The sequence below is a fragment of the Bufo gargarizans genome, chromosome 6 (assembly GCF_014858855.1).
Source record: "Bufo gargarizans isolate SCDJY-AF-19 chromosome 6, ASM1485885v1, whole genome shotgun sequence".
NCBI classification, from domain to species: Eukaryota; Metazoa; Chordata; class Amphibia; order Anura; family Bufonidae; genus Bufo; species Bufo gargarizans.
In genome coordinates, this window is record NC_058085.1 from 239,381,924 (window position 1) to 239,408,349 (window position 26,426).

The following is a 26,426-nucleotide window of genomic DNA, read 5'->3' on the forward strand; positions in this document are numbered from 1 at the left end:
CATGGTGATGGACCATGTGATGAGCACAGTGACATCACCAAAGGTCCTTTTCCTTCCAGGTCATCAAAGAAGACAGAAAAGAAGCCGTGCTGCGCGAACAAGTGGATGAGGTGAGTTAATTTTTTTTTATTTTAATAACCCCTCCATCCCTAATTTACTTAGCATTCTGTATTAAGAATGCTATTATTTTCCCTTTTACCCATGTTAAATAATAAAATCTATACAACACCTTCTGTGAAGTTGGGTTCTGGGTACCAAACATGCCAATTTTTCTCATGCGCGTGCAAAACACATTAACCACTTCAACCCCGCTAGCTAAAACCCCCTTAAAGGGCTTCTGTCACCCCACTAAAGTGATTTTTTTTTTTTTTGGGCTAGTGAAATTAGTTATATTGCGATATATGACAATATAATTGTGTTACTTACTTTGATCCAGCAGTTTCTGCAAAAAACGAAGTTTTAATATATGTAAATTCGGTCTCTACCAGCAAGTAGGGCGTCTACTTGCTGGTAGCTGCTGCAGAAATCGTCGTGTTGATTGACAGGGCCAGCCGGGATCTCCTCCTCTGGCCAGCCCTGTCGGCATTTCAAAAATCGCGCGCCTGTGTTGATTCGGCGCAGGCGCTCTGAGATGAGGAGGCTCGTCTCCTCAGCACTCCCTCAATGCGCCTGCGCCGATGACGTCTTCTATTTCGGTGATGTCATCGGCGCAGGCGCACTGAGGGAGTTCTGAGGAGACGAGCCTCCTCATCTCAGAGCGCCTGCGCCGAATCAACACAGGCGCGCGATTTTTGAAATGCCGACAGGGCTAGCCGGAGGAGGAGATCCCGGCTGGCCCTGTCAATCAACACGATGAGGGGGCGGATTTCTGCAGCAGCTACCAGCAAGTAGCCGCCCTACTTGCTGGTAGAGACCGAATTTACATATATTAAAACTTTGTTTTTTGCAGAAACTGCTGGATCAAAGTAAGTAACACAATTATATTGTCATATATCGCAATGTAACTAATTTCACCAGCCCAAAACTTTAGTGGGGTGACAGAAGCCCTTTAATGACCAGGCCACTTTTTACACTTCTGCACTACACTCCTTTCACCGTTTATCGCTCGGTCATGCAACTTACCACCCAAATGAATTTTACCTCCTTTTCTTCTCACTAATAGAGCTTTCATTTGGTGGTATTTCATTGCTGCTGACATTTTTACTTTTTTTGTTATTAATCAAAATGTAACTATTTTTTTGCAAAAAAATGACATTTTTCACTTTCAGCTGTAAAATTTTGCAAAAAAACCGACATCCATATATAAATTTTTCGCTAAATTTATTGTTCTACATGTCTTTGATTTAAAAAAAAAAAAACGGTTTGGGTAAAATTTATAGCGTTTACAAACTATGGTACAAAAATGTGAATTTCCACTTTTTGAAGCAGCTCTGACTTTCTGAGCACCTGTCATGTTTCCTGAGGTTCTACAATGCCCAGACAGTAGAAAACCCCCACAAATGACCCCATTTCGGAAAGTAGACACCCTAAGGTATTCGCTGATGGGCATAGTGAGTTCATAGAACTTTTTATTTTTTGTCACAAGTTAGCGGAAAATGATGATTTTTATTTTTATTTTATTTTTTCTTACAAAGTCTCATATTCACTAACTAGTGACAAAAAATAAAAAATTCTAGGAACTCGCCATGCCCCTCACGGAATACCTTGGGGTGTCTTCTTTCCAAAATGGGGTCACTTGTGGGGTAGTTATACTGCCCTGGCAATTTAGGGGCCCAAATATGTGAGAAGTACTTTGCAATCAAAATATGTAAAAAATGGCCTGCGAAATCCGAAAGGTGCACTTTGGAATATGTGCCCCTTTGCCCACCTTGGCTGCAAAAAAGTGTCACACATCTGGTATCGCCGTACTCAGGAGAAGTTGGGGAATGTGTTTTGGGGTGTCATTTTACATATAACCATGCTGGGTGAGAGAAATATCTTGGAAAAAGACAACTTTTCCAATTTTTTTATACAAAGTTGGCATTTGACCAAGATATTTTTCGGACGTCTGAATGGAGCCTTACAGGGGGGTGATCAATGACAGGGGGTGATCAGGGAGTGTATATGGGTGATCACCCCTCTGTCATTGATCACCCCCCTGTAAGGCTCCATTCAGACGTCCGTATGATTTTTACGGATCCATGGATACATGGATCGGATCCGCAAAACACATGCGAACGTCTGAATGGAGCCTTACAGGGGGGTGATCAATGACAGGGGGTGATCAGGGAGTGTATATGGGTTATCACCCCTCTGTCATTGATCACCCCCCTGTAAGGCTCCATTCAGACGTCAGCATGTGTTTTGCGGATCCGATCCATGTATCCATGGATCCGTAAAAATCATACGGACATCTGAATGGAGCCTTACAGGGGGGTGATCAATGACAGAGGGGTGATCAGGGAGTGTATATGGGTGATCACCCCCTGTCATTGATCACCCCCCTGTAAGACTCCATTCAGACGTCCGTATGATTTTTACGGATACATGGATCGGATCCGCAAAACACATGTGGACGTCTGAATGGAGCCTTACATGGGGGTGATCAATGACAGAGGGGTGATCACCCATATACACTCCCTGATCACCCCCTGTCATTGATCACCCCCCTGTAAGGCTCCATTCAGACGTCCGTATGCGTTTTGCAGATCCGATCCATGTATCTGTGGATCCGTAAAAATCATACGGACCTCTGAATGGAGCCTTACAGGGAAGTGATCAGGAAGTCTATATGCGTGATCACCCCTCTGTCATTGATCACCCCCCCTGTGGCGGCTCAGTAATAGACAATCCGTCTCGTTGGTTAATAATAATCCTAGCGTTCAGTCTTTCTGCTATATTGTAGCAGCTTCCTAAAAGGCAATTAAGTGTTCCAGTATTAGATCCACTCAGTTCCCAGGAGTGATCTGAATAACACAAAGTTGTAGTCCAAGAGATTCCAGTGAAGGTAGTGCAGTAAGCTGGTTTTACAACAGTCAGTACAGTTACAGCAGCATTGGGTATAGTTTCTTACTTACGTTCAAGCCTGCTGACCACCGTGGCATCCCACGTGGTGTAAGTTCAGGGTAAGCTTACCTTACTGCTGAATAGAAAAACTGTACAGTCCGGTTTTGTAGCTTTATAGGTTCAGCTGTAGATGCAAACACTAGCTCTACCACTCTGCAAGTGAACGCTGGATTTACTTAGTTTGGAATAGATGTTCCACCTGTGGTTCGGTCACGCCCGTAGATGGCTGGACTGTGTCCAAAAAGGCAGCGGATCCTTTTCTTTAAAAGCGCTTTTCTTGATCCAGCCGATAGTGCCAGGTTATTATAGATGGAACTTGGCCGGATTTAGTCAGCTCCAATTCCTTCACGCCAACTGCGTTTCGAAGATTGTCCTCCTACTTCCTCTGTGGATCTAATACTGGAACACTTAATTGCCTTTTAGGAAGCTGCTACAATATAGCAGAAAGACTGAACGCTAGGATTATTATTAACCAACGAGACGGATTGTCTATTACCGAGCCGCCACACTATTGAATATTACCGAGCCGTCATACTATTGAATACTGCAATGGTTTGAGCACTGATATATTTTCCTTATTTTTCACATATATTTTCACAATTATCTACTTTAGCATTAGGAACATTGTTTCTCTCACGAATTTACTGTCACTATTGTATTACTTCTTATTAGCACACGCCACCTACTGGTAGATATTCTGTTTGCATATACCTTTCGTTCACTAGTCACTGTATTCACTATTGTTCGCTTTATTCTGTGGGGATTTACTCGGTATCAGCCACTGCTGTAGCCAATTGACTACATATAGGCAGCCGGAACAGAAACCAGTTCCTTACTCATTTTATATATTTTTTACGTCTTCTATGTAGACCTCCGAGCTATATCAGTGGACTGATATATTTTTTACTAGTTTTTATCATTGATTAATTTTATGTAAGGCGTTTATTGCTTATATTTCCTATAATAAATTGCTAATATTAAACTAATATCGCTTGACTAACTTTGTGGTCCAGATATAAGAGTACCCAATATTTGTGGTTGCACTGATTGTCACGGTAGGGAGTGGGGGAAACCCCCCCTCCCCCTTACCACCGTACACTGTAAAGGGGAAGCATCTAGGCCAGAACGTCAGAATCGGTGTGCAGGTCACCTCCTATAGCATCCCTAACTCCTCACCGTATGAGCGGACCTGGATGGTAGGGCGGCTCATAGCAGCATACCTTTTGGCCCTGAGTCGCCCTGATAATCCCTCACATAGTAGCAGGGGAGAGATGACCTGTTCTTCCCAGACATGGATGAACAGGAGTCTCAAATGGCCAAGCAGCGGGAAAAGGAAAAGACCATATGCAGCAACAGAGTCGGCAGGTAAGAACACCAGAAACACACTTACCTGCTGCAGTCACCACGACTGGAACCCGTGCATTAGTACAGATGCCCACACACCAAAGAGGACTCCGTACAAACAACACTACATACAGGTATCCAGCACTCCTGATACTGCCTGGGCCCGAAACAGCAAGGTGCACAGCAGCCCCAGGCAGCACTGCATACAGACTTATGGGTCCCCCCTCCAGGAAACCAGCCCCCTTCTAGAGGTACAACACACACAGTGAAACGTCTTGCACACATGTAGGGACAAACACTAACAACATCCCAGACATGTAACAAGAAACAAGACGTACAATAAACCCACACCAAACATACAAAAATTGAGGTTGGGTACATAGAGGATACAAGGGAGACAAAGGAAAGACATTGCAGATGACATCGATGTCCTACAAGGTGGCCCTCAAGGACTGGACATTTAGAACACCCTGGACTGGAGCACAGCTCCAGCACCAACGACGGCTGAAGTTCCACTTACTCCAGCCAGGGATGTAGTATAAAAAAAGTGTGTCAATCAACCAGATTACCCCTTTGGTAAACACCTCCAAGGCAATCGTTAATGAGAGGCACAGGAGGGCACCAGAGATCGAACTAGGGTTAGGAAAAAATCTGAGACAGAGAAGAGAGATTGGGAAAAAGAGGGATAAAGCAGGCTGCCAGTGTAGGTTATTGTGAATTATAGATACTGTCACCATTAGTTGTAAGATATGAAACAAGAAAAAAATAACCAAAACCACCAAAAGAAGGTGTCCGGCGCCACGCACCTCATATAAATATATATATATATATATATATATATCAGCTAAAAAGACATGGGTTCAGCGTATAATCACTAGTACAAAATACATATAGAAATAAATTGTAGAATGCATACCAACACCTTGGATATAAGGCCTCGTCATAGGTTATCCGTACAATTAACAGCATAAATAGCGGAACTTACTTCACCAGGGAGGAATCCAATAGAATAAGCTGAAGACACCCATTGGATTTACCCCCTTCGCCTGGATCACACGTAGAGTCACAGGATGAAAACAGCAGGTCCACACTCGGATCTTCTTGAAACTTCGTTTGGCTCATTCACACAGACAGACTTTCTGTGTCCCCAGGCTCTCTCTGCCTGGGGACACAAAGTCTGTGTGAATGAGCCAAACGAAGTTTCAAGAAGATCCGAGTGTGGACCTACTGTTTTCAGGGATGGAGGGGTTAAAAAAAAATTATAATAATTAAACTCACCTCATCCACTTGTTTGCGCAGCCCGGCTTCTCTTCTGTCTTCTTTGATGACCTGGGAGGAAAAGGACCTTTTGGTGATGTCACTGCGCTCATCACATGGTCCATCACCATGGTGATGGACCATGTGATGAGCACAGTGACATCACCAAAGGTCCTTTTCCTTCCAGGTCATCAAAGAAGACAGAAAAGAAGCCGTGCTGCGCGAACAAGTGGATGAGGTGAGTTAATTTTTTTTTATTTTAATAACCCCTCCATCCCTAATTTACTTAGCATTCTGTATTAAGAATGCTATTATTTTCCCTTTTACCCATGTTAAATAATAAAATCTATACAACACCTTCTGTGAAGTTGGGTTCTGGGTACCAAACATGCCAATTTTTCTCATGCGCGTGCAAAACACATTAACCACTTCAACCCCGCTAGCTAAAACCCCCTTAAAGGGCTTCTGTCACCCCACTAAAGTGATTTTTTTTTTTTTGGGCTAGTGAAATTAGTTATATTGCGATATATGACAATATAATTGTGTTACTTACTTTGATCCAGCAGTTTCTGCAAAAAACGAAGTTTTAATATATGTAAATTCGGTCTCTACCAGCAAGTAGGGCGTCTACTTGCTGGTAGCTGCTGCAGAAATCGTCGTGTTGATTGACAGGGCCAGCCGGGATCTCCTCCTCCGGCCAGCCCTGTCGGCATTTCAAAAATCGCGCGCCTGTGTTGATTCGGCGCAGGCGCTCTGAGATGAGGAGGCTCGTCTCCTCAGCACTCCCTCAGTGCGCCGATGACGTCTTCTATTTCGGTGATGTCATCGGCGCAGGCGCACTGAGGGAGTTCTGAGGAGACGAGCCTCCTCATCTCAGAGCGCCTGCGCCGAATCAACACAGGCGCGCGATTTTTGAAATGCCGACAGGGCTAGCCGGAGGAGGAGATCCCGGCTGGCCCTGTCAATCAACACGACGAGGGGGCGGATTTCTGCAGCAGCTACCAGCAAGTAGCCTCCCTACTTGCTGGTAGAGACCGAATTTACATATATTAAAACTTCGTTTTTTGCAGAAACTGCTGGATCAAAGTAAGTAACACAATTATATTGTCATATATCGCAATATAACTAATTTCACCAGCCCAAAACTTTAGTGGGGTGACAGAAGCCCTTTAATGACCAGGCCACTTTTTACACTTCTGCACTACACTCCTTTCACCGTTTATCGCTCGGTCATGCAACTTACCACCCAAATGAATTTTACCTCCTTTTCTTCTCACTAATAGAGCTTTCATTTGGTGATATTTCATTGCTGCTGACATTTTTACTTTTTTTGTTATTAATCAAAATGTAACTATTTATTTGCAAAAAAATGACATTTTTCACTTTCAGCTGTAAAATTTTGCAAAAAAACCGACATCCATATATAAATTTTTCGCTAAATTTATTGTTCTACATGTCTTTGATTTAAAAAAAAAAAACGGTTTGGGTAAAATTTATAGCGTTTACAAACTATGGTACAAAAATGTGAATTTCCACTTTTTGAAGCAGCTCTGACTTTCTGAGCACCTGTCATGTTTCCTGAGGTTCTACAATGCCCAGACAGTAGAAAACCCCCACAAATGACCCCATTTCGGAAAGTAGACACCCTAAGGTATTCGCTGATGGGCATAGTGAGTTCATAGAACTTTTTATTTTTTGTCACAAGTTAGCGGAAAATGATGATTTTTATTTTTATTTTATTTTTTCTTACAAAGTCTCATATTCACTAACTAGTGACAAAAAATAAAAAATTCTAGGAACTCGCCATGCCCCTCACGGAATACCTTGGGGTGTCTTCTTTCCAAAATGGGGTCACTTGTGGGGTAGTTATACTGCCCTGGCAATTTAGGGGCCCAAATGTGTGAGAAGTACTTTGCAATCAAAATGTGTAAAAAATGGCCTGCGAAATCCGAAAGGTGCACTTTGGAATATGTGCCCCTTTGCCCACCTTGGCTGCAAAAAAGTGTCACACATCTGGTATCGCCGTACTCAGGAGAAGTTGGGGAATGTGTTTTGGGGTGTCATTTTACATATAACCATGCTGGGTGAGAGAAATATCTTGGAAAAAGACAACTTTTCCAATTTTTTTATACAAAGTTGGCATTTGACCAAGATATTTTTCGGACGTCTGAATGGAGCCTTACAGGGGGGTGATCAATGACAGGGGGTGATCAGGGAGTGTATATGGGTGATCACCCCCCTGTCATTGATCACCCCCCTGTAAGGCTCCATTCAGACGTCCGTATGATTTTTACGGATCCATGGATACATGGATCGGATCCGCAAAACACATGCGAACGTCTGAATGGAGCCTTACAGGGGGGTGATCAATGACAGGGGGTGATCAGGGAGTGTATATGGGTTATCACCCCTCTGTCATTGATCACCCCCCTGTAAGGCTCCATTCAGACGTCAGCATGTGTTTTGCGGATCCTATCCATGGATCCGTAAAAATCATACGGACATCTGAATGGAGCCTTACAGGGGGGTGATCAATGACAGGGGGTGATCAGGGAGTGTATATGGGTGATCACCCCCCTGTCATTGATCACCCCCCTGTAAGACTCCATTCAGACGTCCGTATGATTTTTACGGATACATGGATCGGATCCGCAAAACACATGCGGACGTCTGAATGGAGCCTTACATGGGGGTGATCAATGACAGAGGGGTGATCACCCATATACACTCCCTGATCACCCCCTGTCATTGATCACCCCCCTGTAAGGCTCCATTCAGACGTCCGTATGCGTTTTGCAGATCCGATCCATGTATCTGGATCCGTAAAAATCATACGGACCTCTGAATGGAGCCTTACAGGGGGGTGATCAATGACAGGGAAGTGATAAGGAAGTCTATATGCGTGATCACCCCTCTGTCATTGATCACCCCCCCTGTAAGGCTCCATTCAGACGTCCGTATGCGTTTTGCGGATCCGATCCATGTATCTGTGGATCCGTAAAAATCATACGGACTTCTGAATGGAGCCTTACAGGGGGGTGATCAATAACAGGGGGGTGATTAGGGAGTCTATATGGGGTGATCAGTGGTTCATAAAGGGTTAATAAGTGACAGGGGGTGGGGGTGTAGTGTAGTGTGGTGTTTGGTGCTACTTTACACAGCTACCTGTGTCCTCTGGTGGTCGATCCTAACAAAAGGGACCACCAGAGGACCAGGTAGCAGGTATATTAGACGCTGTTATCAAAACAGCGTCTAATATACCTGTTAGGGGTTAAAAAAATCACATCTCCAGCCTGCCAGCGAACGATCGCCGCTGGCAGGCTGGAGATCCGCTCTCTTACCTTCAGTTCCTGTGTGCGCGAGTTCACAGGAAATCTCGCGTCTCACGAGATGACGCGTATATGCGTCCAGGAGGAGTAAAGCAACGCCCGTGTGAAAGTGGCCTTATTCTCAGGTACTTAAAGAAGTCTGCATTTGGTATAGAGTAGGTTTCACTCAATTGTTCAAAGGTAAGTATTGTCCCTTCAGAAAGTAACTGGGAGACTTGAATGTCCAAGAATTGTAAGGGTACCGTTTCCCATGATAATTGGGATTCTCCTGAGGTTTTCAGGTGGAAATCTCTCCAACACTGTAGAGTAGCATGTGTTAATCTGGGGTAGTTTTCTTTTTATGCTCAAAAGTAAGAGCCTGGAGAGAGGTGAGAAAAACTAGGCTGTTTTCTGTTTGGGTCCAATTTGTAATTGTTCCCTGCTTCCATTTAGATACCATCTCAATTTGTGTCGCTATGTAATATGCTCTAACATTAGGTAATCCTATACCTCCAGCTAATTTATGTCTAGTAAGTAGTGAATATGCTATCCTAGGTTTTTGGCTCGTCCAGAGATGCAGTGTTGGATGTCCGTGAAAAATCTGTATGGGTACCGTACAGAATAGGTATAGTAATTTAGGCAATTCTGCGTTTCTCCCTGTACATGATATTTAAGATTTAGATAGTCAGGATGCTTCTTCTCTGATAGTTGATAGCATAGGGAGATAGTTTTGTCTATATAATTGGCAAAGTGTAGGGGAGATATTAGTACCAAGATATCCAATTTTATCTGCCTGCCAATCTAATGGAAAGTGGGTTTTCAGGTATTCTTTGGGGGAGGGAGTGAGGGAAACTGGCATGGCCTGTGATTTCGTTGTATTGAGCTTGTACAGAGATATTTGCCCAAATTGTCGGATCCACTCCAGTGCTTTAGCCAGAGAATTCACGGGATGTGACAGTGTCAATATCACGTCATCAGCATTCAAGGAAATGGTGTGATCTTTTTTCCCTGTTATATACCACCATTGAGGCCAAATCTTTTCAGGACTGATAAGGCATAGGACCATCCAATGCGGTCAAACGCCTTCTCGGCGTCTAAGGGTACCAACAAGGCTGGCAATTTATGGAGATTAAGATAATGCAGTATATTTATCACCCTTCTGGTATTATCAAAAGATTGCCTGTTTTTAATGAAACCCACTTGATCTTCATGAATCAGTTCTATTAGGATAGGGGCTAGTCTATTGGCTAGTATTTTGGCATAAAGTTTTAAATTAGTGTTAAGGAGTGATGTAGGGCAGAAGTTTTAGGGTCTGTCCGGGTTTTTACCAGGTTTCGGTAGTGTGACGATCAAGGCCTCCTTATTTTCTCTTGGTAATGAACCCTCAACCATAGCTTTTTGACATATTTACTGCAGGGCAGGAGATAGAAGATGCATGTATGTCTTATAATATTCTCCCGGTAGGCCATCTGGTACTGGGGATTTGTTGGAAGGGAGGGCTCGTATGGCTACTGTGATCTCCGTTAAGGCCCCATGCACACGGCCGTTGTTCACAGCCGTGTGCGGGCCGTGGAACCGCGGCCTGGATCCCTCCTGAGAGCAGGAGCGCACGGCGTCACTGGTTGCTATGACGCTGTGCGCCCCCTGCTGCCGGCACAGTACAGTAATACACTGGTATAGATCGTACCAGTGTATTACTGTACTGTGCCTGCAGCAGGGGGCGCACGGCGTCATAGCAACCAGTGACGCCGTGCGCTCCTGCTCTCAGGAGGGATCCAGGCCGCGGTTCCACGGCCCGCACACGGCTGTGAACAACGGCCGTGTGCATGGGGCCTTAGGCTGAGTTCACACGAGCGTGACAGATTTAGTCCGGATGCGTTCAGGGTGCGTTCAGTTAAACTCGCACCGTTTTGCAAGCAAGTTCAGTCAGTTTTGGCTGCAATTGCGTTTAGTTGTTCAGTTTTTTCCGCGCGGGTGCAATGCGTTTTGATGCGTTTTTCACGCGCGTGATAAAAAACTGAAGGTTTACAAACAACATCTCCTAGCAACCATCAGTGAAAAACGCATCGCACCCGCACTTGCTTGCAGATGCAATGCGTTATTAACGCAGCCCCATTCACTTCTATGGAGCCAGGGCTGCGTGAAAAACGCAGAATATAGAACATGCTGAGATTTTAAAGCATTGCAGAAGTGGTGCATGAAAAAAAACGCTCATGTGCACAGCCCCATTGAAATGAATGGGTCAGGATTCAGTGCAGGTGCAATGCGTTCACCTACTGCATTGCACCCGCGCGGAAATCTCGCCCGTGTGAACGCAGCCTAAGGAGATGTCTGTGTTTAATTCCTCGAGTTGCACTTTGGTGAGAGATGGGAGATTGGCTTTTTGTAAAAATGCTTGAATGTCAGATGGAGAGGGTTGAGACGTAAGGAGGTCAGATTGCAAATTATATAACGATGCGTAATATCGTTGGAATTGGCCCGCTATTTTGGTTGGGTGTGTGATTATTGCTGAGTTTGTTGGGTCAAGGAGGTAAGGTATGCGAGATTTCCGCATTTGCGTTTTTAGTCGCATTGCCAACAGTTTGCCTGCCTTATTATTCTGTGGGTAGTATCTCACTTTAGTATAGAACAAATGTTTATTGTACTCTTCTAGTAAGTGATCCCTTAGCTGGATTCAGAGAGTATGGAGCTGTGTTTTATGTGACTGAGTTTGGGAGGTTTTGTTGGATTCAAGTCTTTGTAGATCTTGAAGTAGGGATTGCATTTTTGGGGTCCTTTGTTACTTCACAACATGGCTGAGTTTTAGAATTGAGCCTCTGATAACTGCTTTATGAGCGTTCAAAAGGCAGGACGGGTTATTAACTGAGCCTGTATTCAGGTCAAAATATGTTTTTATGTCTTGTTCAATAGTTTGTTTATGGACTGGGTGGGAGAAAAGATGGGAATTACATCTCCAGATTGAGGCTGAGGAGTATTTGAATGATTCTTCTAGTGTTATAGTGACTGGAGCATGGTCTGACCATGACATGGTGCCAATTGAGGTTTCACTAGTCATCAAGAGAGCGTCCCTTATTTTTTTTATGCACTACTATATTCGACAACACTTTACAGACATTAGCATCCAACTGTCCCCAATGGGGCTAACAATCTAAGGTCCCCATCAGTATGTCTTTGGAGTGTGGGTGGAAACCAGCGTACCCGGAGGAAACCCACGCAAACACGGGGAGAACATACAAACTCCATGCAGCTGTTGCCCTTGGTCGGATTCAAACCTAGGACCCCAGTACTTCTAGGCACCAGTGCTAACCACTGAGCCACCATGCTGCACTATGAAGTCAATTCTAGAGTAACTGTTATGAGGTGCTGAAAAGAAAGAATAGTCTTTTTCTGACTTGTGCAGTGTTCTCCATGCATCGTATGAGCCCTCTGTCCACAAAAGTTTCCCTAGTGGTGATGTAGATGTACCCCTGGAAGAAGTGGTTGTGTCCAGGCTTGGGTTCAGTATGCAATTAATGTCCCCAAGGACTAAAAGCTTGCCTTGCTTCACTTTGTGTATATGTTTGAGCAGCTTTTTACAGAACCGGACTTGTCGTTTGTTTGGGGCATACATCGCGGCTAATATGTACACTGCGTTGTTAATGGAGCATACTAATATCACGTATATACCCTGGACATCAATATGTTGTTCCATCAATGGAAAGGCTACTGTGTTTCTAACTGCAATTAGGATCCATCTGGCTTTAGATACAAAGTGGGACTGGAACACTTCTGGAAATCCACGGTGTTTGATGCCGTGTGCATCTTTAGGAATAATATGGGTTTGTAGAGTGCAAAAAATATCGCACTTCAGGTTAAGAGTTTCAGACCACATATGCGCCCTTTTATGAGGACTATTAAGTCCATTGATATTTGGTGACGCTATGCGCAATACCATGGTGGTTCAGTGAGGGGGCTGATGGCTCATCAGGATTTCCAGTGTGACCAGTCCCACTTCAGTGGTCTCTCTTGGTTCCTTATCCTCCACATATCGCATCTTAGACATCTGGCATAATAACAAGACATGAAAGTAAACAGTGTTAACATGGTAGGAAAAACTGCTATGTCGCCTGTTTGTCAAGCGGGTTTTGGGTCCGTCTTGCCAAAGTAGTGGGTTGTGAGAACTTATCCTGTAATTCGGATGGTTTGAGTCTCTGTTCAGTCTCCATCCCGTAGGGTTGGGGGGAAAGTTCTACCTGAACTGTGTCAGGGTTGCACCGACCAGCACCTAAAAGGAAAGAAGAAGCTAGAGCATCTGCACTGCTCCATTATCTTGATGTTGTATGCCAGTCCGGAGTCGCGTGCTGGGGAGAGGGTCTCCATCTTGGGTCTGGTGAAATCTTGCTTTGCAGATTTTGAAGAAAGATGGCTCCTTCTGCTGGAGACTTGATCACATGCAGGTTGTTGTGCTTGATAAGTAGATGTGTGTAAACCCTATCGGTACAAAATGTGATGCTCTTTTAATGCTGAAGTGATCTGTGTAAATTCTCTTCGCAGTTGTAGGGTCATTGTGCACAGATCAGAGTAGAGTGTGACTGCCTGATATGGTGCAGGCAATTTGGGATTTTTCCTTGCAGCATGGTTTTAAGGGAAAGCTCTGACTGCCTTCTCTGACACCGGCAGTTTATCAAACATATTAGAGGGGTCAGGTGTCCCCCACTGCAGGTGTCCGGAGGTTCTGATCCGCTGCGGTGCCTAAGTGGGATGTGTATTTCACCTCCTTCCACTGTTGGAGCTGATTCCGACCCCAGAGATGAAGTCGGTGATGCAGTGTTCATGCGCTCCAAATCTTGGTGCTGAGAAAAGTAGAATTCTGATATCTTATTCTGACCTGTAATGGTTTTCCTCCATTTAGGCATCTTAGACTGTAAGGAGGTCTCAAATATATGCGGTATTATCTGCTGTTTGCGGGTATTCAGTTTCTTTAAAGGAGCTGGTCTGAGAGAGCAGGCAGCCATCTCCTCCCAGTCCCATTGGTATCTGTTATTATCGCAGCAGTAATTGTGCATATTCACTTCTGTTACAGCCATATGTGTCCCGGATGACCACTAGACGACTGGACATACGTTTTTCACTTGGAAACATTTGTAAAGGTAGACAATGGGGGTAATATCGGCTCTATTCATGCATCAAGTCTACCCCAGAAGTCATTCTTATCTCTTCTGAATTGTCCAGGTGCCTTGTCTTCACTGATTGTGTCTCTTTGCAGCATTTTACCTCATCATGACAAAACCTTGCCCCAGTATCTCCCGCAGGAAGTCAAAGCAGCCACAAAGGAGGCATTCAACTTCCTCTCAGCCCTCCCAAAGTAGTAGTAAGTTTCACTTTTTTAATAAATTGTTACTCTGTTATATATATATATATATATATATATTAACTTTTTATTGCAGGTTTGCACTGATTCATGTAATTCTATATTGTAGCAAAGTTCTCTGCTGTAGAATTACCACTAGGGGGAGCAAACTGAAGACTTGAGTTATATGATTCTGTATGAATAGGTGCATAGTGATCGCCCTCTAGAGGCCCCTGCAGGAAACTTTATTTTAAGCTTTGGTGTATTTGTTACAGGAAGGCAGGAGAGAAGTCACAGGGAGACACCACCAGGAAGAAAACGCTGCCCCCCTGGACTCCGAGTGCTAGCGGAAATAAGAAAGTGCCAAAAATCAACTGGTCTGCTCATCCAGAAAGCTCCATTTGCAAAGATGGTGAGTGTGTTGTCTGCAGCTGCTGCTCTCGCTCTCTTATTTTCGAAGATCCATGGGACACATTGTTTCCCCTTTAATTCTTGCAGGTGATAGACATGTGCTTCAATGTGACCCACGGCGTGGATTACGGCTGGCAAAACGCAGCAATCATGGCACTGCAAGAGGTCAGTATCTGAGTCCTTGACCAACTGGCTGGACTGGGTTGTTCTCACCCATGAGTAATAGAGGAGGGAGGATGCCCCGCCCCCCCCCCCCCCCCCCCCCAACCCAGTTATATAGATACGCCTTAGCAGACCTATGGATATAATGTAGGTTTTTGTGCATTGTTTAGAGATCCCAGATCATAAGTGAAATCTGTCAGTTCTCTGCACATCCCTTTTAAATTGTGTAGTAGAATGCACAGAGTATGCTGTCACTTTAAGGGGGATTTCCCATAGTCCCCATTTGAATGAAACTGGGGCCAAAAGTGTGCACTTCTGCTCCATTGAAAGCCTATGAGAGATAGCAGAGTACAGCGCTCAGCTTCTTTCCCATGAAGTTTGAGTAGAGCAGAGGCACACGCCTTGACTTCCATTTAAAACAGGAGACATTGGAACCCTATTCTTGTGATTCATGGGGGTCCTCTGTCCTGTGCATAGGGGAGAAGATTTGGGAAAAACCCCTTTAAGAAGAATGAAGTGCTGTCATGTCTTCCTGCAGGCCGCAGAAGCCTTTTTAGTACGACTCTTTGAAGATTCCTACCTTTGCAGTCTCCATGCCAACAGGATGACTCTTTTGGTAAAGGACATGCAGCTCGCACGCAAAATCAGAGGCATCGATGAATGACTGGGATAGTCCTCCTTATTCCAACCAGTTACGCTTTATCATTCAGGATGTTAAAAAAAAATGTTAATAATGTTATATTGTTGGGCAGTTTAAGAATTTGATGAATCCTTTCATCATCGTACACAACATCTGGCCTAAATGTAAATCGGCTTTAGCTCCCCCTCCTGACATTAGGTGCTGTAAAGATTTGCCAAGACCTGTGTAATCAGGGATGTGTTGCTGATGACCTGTAGACCCGAATGGGAGTTAAACTATTCATTGTCCACCAACACTTGTCCTGCAGGCAATAGAAAATGACCACATAGTGTCGCTGCCCTGCTGGAAACAACCAGCAACCAAATCTATGCATGGAGGGGGAGACTTGAGCCAGGTGGGGTTTTTTGTTCCCTCCTCTAATGTTAATGTTTTATTTGCATTTTACATTCTGACTCGTATTTTCTATTTGTTAAATAAACATTTTTGTATTTATAACTTTAATGCCGCTGTATCCTTCCCTCCACCATGCTTTACACTACAGCTGTACATATTTTCCTTTACATTAATGATCCAGCATGATGCAAGTAATTAAACGACCATAAAGTACCCACAGGTGGTAAGATGGTTACCTGTTTATTAGGGATGAGCGAACTCGAACTGTATAGTTCGGGTTCGTACCGAATTTTGGGGTGTCCGTGACACGGACCCGAACCCGGACATTTTCGTAAAAGTCCGGGTTCGGGTTCGGTGTTCGTCGCTTTCTTGGCGCTTTTGTGACGCTTTCTTGGCGCTTTTTGAAAGGCTGCAAAGCAGCCAATCAACAAGCGTCATACTACTTGCCCCAAGAGGCCATCACAGCCATGCCTACTATTGGCATGGCTGTGATTGGCCAGAGCACCATGTGACCCAGCCTCTATTTAAGCTGGAGTCACATAGCGCCGCCCGTCACTCTGCTCTGATTAGCGTAGGGAGAGGTTGCGGCTGCGACAGTAGGGCGAGATTAGGCAGATTAACTCCTCCAAAGGACTTGATTAACTGATCGATCTGCAGCTGTGGATCATTGAGCTGCTGATCCTCAATTGCTCACTGTTTTTAGGCTGCCCAGACCGTTTGTCAGTCACATTTTTCTGGGGTGATCGGCGGCCATTTTGTGTCTTGTGGTGCGCCAGCACAAGCTGCGACCAAGTGCATTTAACCCTCAATGGTGTGGTTGTTTTTTGGCTAAAGCCTACATCAGGGTGAAGCTGTCACACCAAGTGCATTTAACCAGCAATAGTCTGTTCATTTTTTGGCCATATACAAAATCAGGGGCAAGCTGCGCCTGTCACCAAGTGCATTTAACCCTCAATGGTGTGGTTGTTTTTTGGCTAAAGCCTACATCAGGGTGAAGCTGTCACACCAAGTGCATTTAACCAGCAATAGTCTGTTCATTTTTTGGCCATATACAAAATCAGGGGCAAGCTGCGCCTGTCACCAAGTGCATTTAACCCTCAATGGTGTGGTTGTTTTTTGGCTAAAGCCTACATCAGGGTGAAGCTGTCACACCAAGTGCATTTAACCAGCAATAGTCTGTTCATTTTTTGGCCATATACAAAATCAGGGGCAAGCTGCGCCTGTCACCAAGTGCATTTAACCCTCAATGGTGTGGTTGTTTTCTGGCTAAAGCCTACATCAGGGTGAAGCTGTCACACCAAGTGCATTTAACCAGCAATAGTCTGTTTATTTTTTGGCCATATACTACATCAGGGGCAAGCTGCGCCCGTCACCAAGTGCATTTAACCCTCAGTAGTGTGGTTGGTCAAGCTGTGACACCAAGTGCATTTAACCAGCAATAGTCTGTTCATTTTTTGGCCATATACTACATCAGGGGCAAGCTGCGCCCGTCACCAAGTGCATTTAACCAGCAATAGTGTGGTTATTTTTTGGCCATATCCCAGTCTAATTCTGTCACTAAATCCATACCGGTCACCCAGCGCCTAAATACTAGGCCTCAAATTTATATCCCGCTAAATCTCTCGTTACCGCTGTCCTGTTGTAGCTGGGAAAGTTATTTAGTGTCCGTCAAAGCACATTTTTTGTTCTGGGTTGAAGTACAATTCCCAATTTAGCAATTTCATAATTTAGTGGTTTCTGCTATATCAGAGCTATTTGAAATCTATCCCTAAAAGGGTATATAATATTCAAGGTGCACATTGGGTCATTCAGAATAACTTCACACACACCCGCTACTGTGTATTTTCAAGTCTAATTCTGTCACTAAACCCATACCTGTCACCCAGCGCCTAAATACTAGGCCTCAAATTTATATCCTGCTAAATCTCTCGTTACCGCTGTCCTGTTGTAGCTGGGAAAGTTATTTAGTGTCCGTCAAAGCACATTTTTTGTTCTGGGTTGAAGTACAATTCCCAATTTAGCAATTTCATAATTTAGTGGTTTCTGCTATATCAGAGCTATTTGAAATCTATCCCTAAAAGGGTATATAATATTCAAGGTGCACATTGGGTCATTCAGAATAACTTCACACACACCCGCTACTGTGTATTTTCAAGTCTAATTCTGTCACTAAACCCATACCTGTCACCCAGCGCCTAAATACTAGGCCTCAAATTTATATCCTGCTAAATCTCTCGTTACCGCTGTCCTGTTGTAGCTGGGAAAGTTATTTAGTGTCCGTCAAAGCACATTTTTTCTTCTGGGTTGAAATACAATTCCCAATTTAGCAATTTCATAATTTAGTGGTTTCTGCTATATCAGAGCTATTTGAAATCTATCCCTAAAAGGGTAGATCATATTGAAGGTGCACATAGGGTCATTCAGAATAACTTCACACACACCCGCTACTGTGTATTTCCAAGTCTAATTCTGTCACTAAACCCATACCTGTCACCCAGCGCCTAAATACTAGGCCTCAAATTTATATCCCGCTAAATCTCTCGTTACCGCTGTCCTGTTGTAGCTGGGAAAGTTATTTAGTGTCCGTCAAAGCACATTTTTTGTTCTGGGTTGAAGTACAATTCCCAATTTAGCAATTTCATATTTTAGTGGTTTCTGCTATATCAGAGCTATTTGAAATCTATCCCTAAAAGGGTATATAATATTCAAGGTGCACATTGGGTCATTCAGAATAACTTCACACACACCCGCTACTGTGTATTTTCAAGTCTAATTCTGTCACTAAACCCATACCTGTCACCCAGCGCCTAAATACTAGGCCTCAAATTTATATCCTGCTAAATCTCTCGTTACCGCTGTCCTGTTGTAGCTGGGAAAGTTATTTAGTGTCCGTCAAAGCACATTTTTTCTTCTGGGTTGAAATACAATTCCCAATTTAGCAATTTCATAATTTAGTGGTTTCTGCTATATCAGAGCTATTTGAAATCTATCCCTAAAAGGGTAGATCATATTGAAGGTGCACATAGGGTCATTCAGAATAACTTCACACACACCCGCTACTGTGTATTTCCAAGTCTAATTCTGTCACTAAACCCATACCTGTCACCCAGCGCCTAAATACTAGGCCTCAAATTTATATCCCGCTAAATCTCTCGTTACCGCTGTCCTGTTGTAGCTGGGAAAGTTATTTAGTGTCCGTCAAAGCACATTTTTTGTTCTGGGTTGAAGTACAATTCCCAATTTAGCAATTTCATATTTTAGTGGTTTCTGCTATATCAGAGCTATTTGAAATCTATCCCTAAAAGGGTATATAATATTCAAGGTGCACATTGGGTCATTCAGAATAACTTCACACACACCCGCTACTGTGTATTTTCAAGTCTAATTCTGTCACTAAACCCATACCTGTCACCCAGCGCCTAAATACTAGGCCTCAAATTTATATCCTGCTAAATCTCTCGTTACCGCTGTCCTGTTGTAGCTGGGAAAGTTATTTAGTGTCCGTCAAAGCACATTTTTTCTTCTGGGTTGAAATACAATTCCCAATTTAGCAATTTCATAATTTAGTGGTTTCTGCTATATCAGAGCTATTTGAAATCTATCCCTAAAAGGGTAGATCATATTGAAGGTGCACATAGGGTCATTCAGAATAACTTCACACACACCCGCTACTGTGTATTTCCAAGTCTAATTCTGTCACTAAACCCATACCTGTCACCCAGCGCCTAAATACTAGGCCTCAAATTTATATCCCGCTAAATCTCTCGTTACCGCTGTCCTGTTGTAGCTGGGAAAGTTATTTAGTGTCCGTCAAAGCACATTTTTTGTTCTGGGTTGAAGTACAATTCCCAATTTAGCAATTTCATATTTTAGTGGTTTCTGCTATATCAGAGCTATTTGAAATCTATCCCTAAAAGGGTATATAATATTCAAGGTGCACATTGGGTCATTCAGAATAACTTCACACACACCCGCTACTGTGTATTTCCAAGTCTAATTCTGTCACTAAACCCATACCTGTCACCCAGCGCCTAAATACTAGGCCTCAAATTTATATCCTGCTAAATCTCTCGTTACCGCTGTACTGTTGTTGCTGGGCAAGATATTTAGTGTCCGTCAAAGCACATTTTTTGTTCTGGGTTGAAATACAATTCCCAATTTAGCAATTTCATAATTTAGTGGTTTCTGCTATATCAGAGCTATTTGAAATCTATCCCTAAAAGGGTATATAATATTCAAGGTGCACATTGGGTCATTCAGAATAACTTCACACACACCCGCTACTGTGTATTTCCAAGTCTAATTCTGTCACTAAACCCATACCTGTCACCCAGCGCCTAAATACTAGGCCTCAAATTTATATCCTGCTAAATCTCTCGTTACCGCTGTACTGTTGTTGCTGGGCAAGATATTTAGTGTCCGTCAAAGCACATTTTTTGTTCTGGGTTGAAATACAATTCCCAATTTAGCAATTTCATAATTTAGTGGTTCCTGCTATATCAGAGCTATTTGAAATCTATCCCAAAAAGGGTATATAATATTCAAGGTGCACATAGGGTCATTCAGAATAACTTCACACACACGCTTCTGTGCATTTCCAAGTCTAATTCTGTCACTAAATCCATACCGGTCACCCAGCGCCTAAATACTAGGCCTCAAATTTATATCCCGCTGAATTTGAATACAATACATTGGGCCAAATAATATATTTGTTGTTGTGGTGAACCATAACAATGAGAAAAACATCTAGTAAGGGACGCGGACGTGGACATGGTCGTGGTGGTGTTAGTGGACCCTCTGGTGCTGGGAGAGGACGTGGCCGTTCTGCCACATCCACACGTCCTAGTGTACCAACTACCTCAGGTCCCAGTAGCCGCCAGAATTTACAGCGATATATGGTGGGGCCCAATGCCGTTCTAAGGATGGTAAGGCCTGAGCAGGTACAGGCATTAGTCAATTGGGTGGCCGACAGTGGATCCAGCACGTTCACATTATCTCCCACCCAGTCTTCTGCAGAAAGCGCACAGATGGCGCCTGAAAACCAACCCCATCAGTCTGTCACATCACCCCCATGCATACCAGGGAAACTGTCTCAGCCTCAAGTTATGCAGCAGTCTCTTATGCTGTTTGAAGACTCCGCTGGCAGGGTTTCCCAAGGGCATCCACCTAGCCCTTCCCCAGCGGTGAAAGACATAGAATGCACTGACGCACAACCACTTATGTTTCCTGATGATGAGGACATGGGAATACCACCTCAGCATGTCTCTGATGATGACGAAACACAGGTGCCAACTGCTGCGTCTTTCTGCAGTGTGCAGACTGAACAGGAGGTCAGGGATCAAGACTGGGTGGAAGACGATGCAGGGGACGATGAGGTCCTAGACCCCACATGGAATGAAGGTCGTGCCACTGACTTTCACAGTTCGGAGGAAGAGGCAGTGGTGAGACCGAGCCAACAGCGTAGCAAAAGAGGGAGCAGTGGGCAAAAGCAGAACACCCGCCGCCAAGAGACTCCGCCTGCTACTGACCGCCGCCATCTGGGACCGAGCACCCCAAAGGCAGCTTCAAGGAGTTCCCTGGCATGGCACTTCTTCAAACAATGTGCTGACGACAAGACCCGAGTGGTTTGCACGCTGTGCCATCAGAGCCTGAAGCGAGGCATTAACGTTCTGAACCTGAGCACAACCTGCATGACCAGGCACCTGCATGCAAAGCATGAACTGCAGTGGAGTAAACACCTTAAAACCAAGGAAGTCACTCAGGCTCCCCCTGCTACCTCTTCTGCTGCTGCCGCCTCGGCCTATTCTGCTGCTGCCGCCTCGGCCTCTTCCTCCGCCTCTGGAGGAACGTTGGCACCTGCCGCCCAGCAAACAGGGGATGTACCACCAACACCACCACCACCACCTCCGTCACCAAGCGTCTCAACCATGTCACACGCCAGCGTTCAGCTCTCCATCTCACAAACATTTGATAGAAAGCGTAAATTCCCACCTAGCCACCCTCGATCCCTGGCCCTGAATGCCAGCATTTCTAAACTACTGGCCTATGAAATGCTGTCATTTAGGCTGGTGGACACAGACAGCTTCAAACAGCTCATGTCGCTTGCTGTCCCACAGTATGTTGTTCCCAGCCGGCACTACTTCTCCAAGAGAGCCGTGCCTTCCCTGCACAACCAAGTATCCGATAAAATCAAGTGTGCACTGCGCAACGCCATCTGTAGCAAGGTCCACCTAACCACAGATACGTGGACCAGTAAGCACGGCCAGGGACGCTATATCTCCCTAACTGCACACTGGGTAAATGTAGTGGCAGCTGGGCCCCAGGCGGAGAGCTGTTTGGCGCACGTCCTTCCGCCGCCAAGGATCGCAGGGCAACATTCTTTGCCTCCTGTTGCCACCTCCTCCTTCTCGGCTTCCTCCTCCTCTTCTTCCACCTGCTCATCCAGTCAGCCACACACCTTCACCACCAACTTCAGCACAGCCCGGGGTAAACGTCAGCAGGCCATTCTGAAACTCATATGTTTGGGGGACAGGCCCCACACCGCACAGGAGTTGTGGCGGGGTATTGAACAACAGACCGACGAGTGGTTGCTGCCGGTGAGCCTCAAGCCCGGCCTGGTGGTGTGTGATAATGGGCGAAATCTCGTTGCAGCTCTGGGACTAGCCAATTTGACGCACATCCCTTGCTTGGCGCATGTGCTGAATTTGGTGGTGCAGAAGTTCATTCACAACTACCCCGACATGTCAGAGCTGCTGCATAAAGTGCGGGCCGTCTGTTCGCGCTTCCGGCGTTCACATCCTGCCGCTGCTCGTCTGTCTGCGCTACAGCGTAACTTCGGCCTTCCCGCTCACCGCCTCATATGCGACGTGCCCACCAGGTGGAACTCCACCTTGCACATGCTGGACAGACTGTGCGAGCAGCAGCAGGCCATAGTGGAGTTTCAGCTGCAGCACGCACGGGTCAGTCGCACTACAGAACAGCACCACTTCACCACCAATGACTGGGCCTCCATGCGAGACCTGTGTGCCCTGTTGCGCTGTTTCGAGTACTCCACCAACATGGCCAGTGGCGATGACACCGTTATCAGCGTTACAATACCACTTCTATGTCTCCTTGAGAAAACACTTAGGGCGATGATGGAAGAGGAGGTGGCCCAGGAGGAGGAGGAGGAGGAGGAAGAGGGGTCATTTTTAGCACTTTCAGGCCAGTCTCTTCGAAGTGACTCAGAGGGAGGTTTTTGGCAACAGCAGAGGCCAGGTACAAATGTGGCCAGCCAGGGCCCACTACTGGAGGACGAGGAGGACGAGGATGAGGAGGAGGTGGAGGAGGATGAGGATGAAGCATGGTCACAGCGGGGTGGCACCCAACGCAGCTCGGGTCCATCACTGGTGCGTGGCTGGGGGGAAAGGCAGGACGATGACGATACGCCTCCCACAGAGGACAGCTTGTCCTTACCCCTGGGCAGCCTGGCACACATGAGCGACTACATGCTGCAGTGCCTGCGCAACGACAGCAGAGTTGCCCACATTTTAACCTGTGCGGACTACTGGGTTGCCACCCTGCTGGATCCACGCTACAAAGACAATGTGCCCACCTTACTTCCTGCACTGGAGCGTGATAGGAAGATGCGCGAGTACAAGCGCACGTTGGTAGACGCGCTACTGAGAGCATTCCCAAATGTCACAGGGGAACAAGTGGAAGCCCAAGGCCAAGGCAGAGGAGGAGCAAGAGGTCGCCAAGGCAGCTGTGTCACGGCCAGCTCCTCTGAGGGCAGGGTTAGCATGGCAGAGATGTGGAAAACTTTTGTCAACACGCCACAGCTAACTGCACCACCACCTGATACGCAACGTGTTAGCAGGAGGCAACATTTCACTAACATGGTGGAACAGTACGTGTGCACACCCCTCCACGTACTGACTGATGGTTCGGCCCCATTCAACTTCTGGGTCTCTAAATTGTCCACGTGGCCAGAGCTAGCCTTTTATGCCTTGGAGGTGCTGGCCTGCCCGGCAGCCAGCGTTTTGTCTGAACGTGTATTCAGCACGGCAGGGGGCGTCATTACAGACAAACGCAGCCGCCTGTCTACAGCCAATGTGGACAAGCTGACGTTCATAAAAATGAACCAGGCATGGATCCCACAGGACCTGTCCGTCCCTTGTCCAGATTAGACATTAACTACCTCCCCATAACCATATATTATTGGACTCCAGGGCACTTCCTCATTCAATCCTATTTTTATTTTCATTTTACCATTATATTGCAAGGCTACCCAAAGTTGAATGAACCTCTCCTCTGCCTGTGTGCTAGGCCTAAATATATGCCAATGGATTGTTGCAGTGGTGGCTGACGTGAAGCCTCATTCTCTGCTATGACATGCAGACTGATTCTCTGGTGACATGAAGCCAGATTGTCTGTTACGGGACCTCTCTCCTCTGCCTGGGTGCCGGGGCCTAAATATCTGAGAATGGACTGTTCCAGTGGTGGGTGACGGGAAGCCAGATTCTCTGCTATGGAACCTCTCTCCAATTGATTTTGGTTAATTTTTATTTATTTAATTTTTATTTTAATTAATTTCCCTATCCACATTTGTTTGCAGGGGATTTACCTACATGTTGCTGCCTTTTGCAGCCCTCTAGCCCTTTCCTGGGCTGTTTTACAGCCGTTTTAGTGCCGAAAAGTTCGGGTCCCCATTGACTTCAATGGGGTTCGGGTTCGGGACGAAGTTCGGATCGGGTTCGGATCCCGAACCCGAACATTTCCGGGATGTTCGGCCGAACTTCTCGAACCCGAACATCCAGGTGTTCGCTCAACTCTACTGTTTATAGACCCTTACCAAAGTCAGATCTGTGGAGGTCATTTACCATGGGCTCTACACCAGTTTTTTGTGTAAAAAAAAAGTCGCAGGACCCCGTTTTGAGATATTTTTTTTTAAACGCCTGTGCGACAATATTTTGTTGCACGGACATTTTAGCACTGTGCCCGCTAAAAAGTAAATAAATCAATAATAAATCAGGCTGGCTCACAGTGTTTTTGCATACACAAAATTTATTATCCCAATAAAAATATCATAAAAATATTGAATCATAACCTTATTCCATATCAGCATATATACATATAGATAAATATAATGCGGAGCTCACGCATGTATCTATGTAACTGGAGTACTCCAATAAATGTGACCTCTTTGCTTTCAAATATTATCGATTTTTCTCTTATCTGCAAAGTAATTTGACAACTTAAAAACAATCGTATAGCTTTGTGCGATTTTACCAGTAGTTGGAACCTAGATGGTTCGAAGGAATGTCCTTGTTGCGATTTTAGAAGATGGAAGGTTCGCTCTCAAGCAGCGCTTACAGATTTCGCTTTCGGCCCGTGCTTGTTCACTGCCGCCTCGTTCACAGTGATCCCCTCGTGTCAATCTACGTGCCGTCCCACGTGGTTAACCAAGGAAAAGAGTCGCTAATCAAGATGGAATACGCGATTCACTGTTGTGTGACGTAGCCGGTGTAGCAGAATCCGATTGGTATAATCGATGTAACAGAAGCTGATGAAGCAAAGTTCGATTGATATAGAGTTCGATTCAATGTAGCAGAATCAATACGATTCCATGATGTAAAAAATTTGATAGAATAATCGCAAAGTCCTTTTTGCAATATTAGGAGAAACGCACAGAAAGCTGGGTCACATTCACACTAGACGCGTTTCGGAACACAAGTTCCTTCCTCAGTAGTGGAATATAAAATGCTAAATGGAAACCTACTGGTCATGCCTATAAATACCCTATTTGGGCATATTACAATACATGGACTGGATTCTGGATCGTGCAATAGCAAAGGACAAGGGCATTGGATTATATAGATCACGACGTTGATGTTACACGACAGGATTTCTTTAATTTTCCATTTGAAATGATTAGTAGTTGATACTACCTCTTTTGTGTTCCTATCAAAATGTGTCTGTATACAATTATGGCAGCAGCCACATCTGAAGAAACCTTTTAGGTTAGACCATGGAGTTATCATTGATTTTATTGTATTCCTCCTGATTGTCGGAGCCTGAAGTCCCAAATTTGGGGCCCGGGTGTAGACAATCGGAGGCTGAACTGGAAGTATAGGGCCTAAAAGTTTATCTTCTTTTATTAAATGCCAGTGTTTGCGAATAATGTTATTTACCAATTTATAGTCTTTATTAAACAGTGAGATGATGTTAGCCGTCATATCTTCCTTTTGGGTAATGTCAGGCACTTCTTTAGGCTTAAAAAAGGCCGTTCTATCTCATTGGCTCACCTTTTGTATAGAATCTTCAAGTAGCTCATTTGGGTAATGTTTCATCAGGAATTGTGTTTTCGCATGTTGTGCCTCTACTTCAAATTGCTCTTGTTCGGTGCAATATATTCTTAAACGGTAAAAAAAGGTATGGGATGGTCACTCGTTTATGGAAATCTAGGACACTTTATTATACATATAAATTTAAATTATATTTGATAAAAATTGCAATATCTTAAAATCTATTAAAACAATATACTTATTCCCTATCA

The 26,426-nt window shown here is 44.8% G+C and overlaps 1 protein-coding gene across 2 annotated transcripts in view; it reads left to right on the forward strand.

Annotated features, from left to right (window-relative positions):
* The window catches only part of LOC122941351 (zinc finger protein 547-like), a 141,531-nt gene extending 125,588 nt beyond the window's left edge, over window positions 1–15,943 (forward strand). The window contains exons 8-11 of one of the 2 annotated variants that reach the window (XM_044298525.1): window positions 14,200–14,304; window positions 14,559–14,695; window positions 14,782–14,859; window positions 15,334–15,943. In XM_044298525.1, coding sequence (XP_044154460.1) covers window positions 14,200–14,304; window positions 14,559–14,695; window positions 14,782–14,859; window positions 15,334–15,426 — 413 coding nt within the window. In that variant the 3' untranslated portion in view covers window positions 15,427–15,943. The remainder of the gene's footprint in view (window positions 1–14,199; window positions 14,305–14,558; window positions 14,696–14,781; window positions 14,860–15,333) is intronic. The other variant, XM_044298523.1, reaches the window with a different exon arrangement.
* The last annotated feature ends 10,483 nt before the right edge of the window (window positions 15,944–26,426 follow it).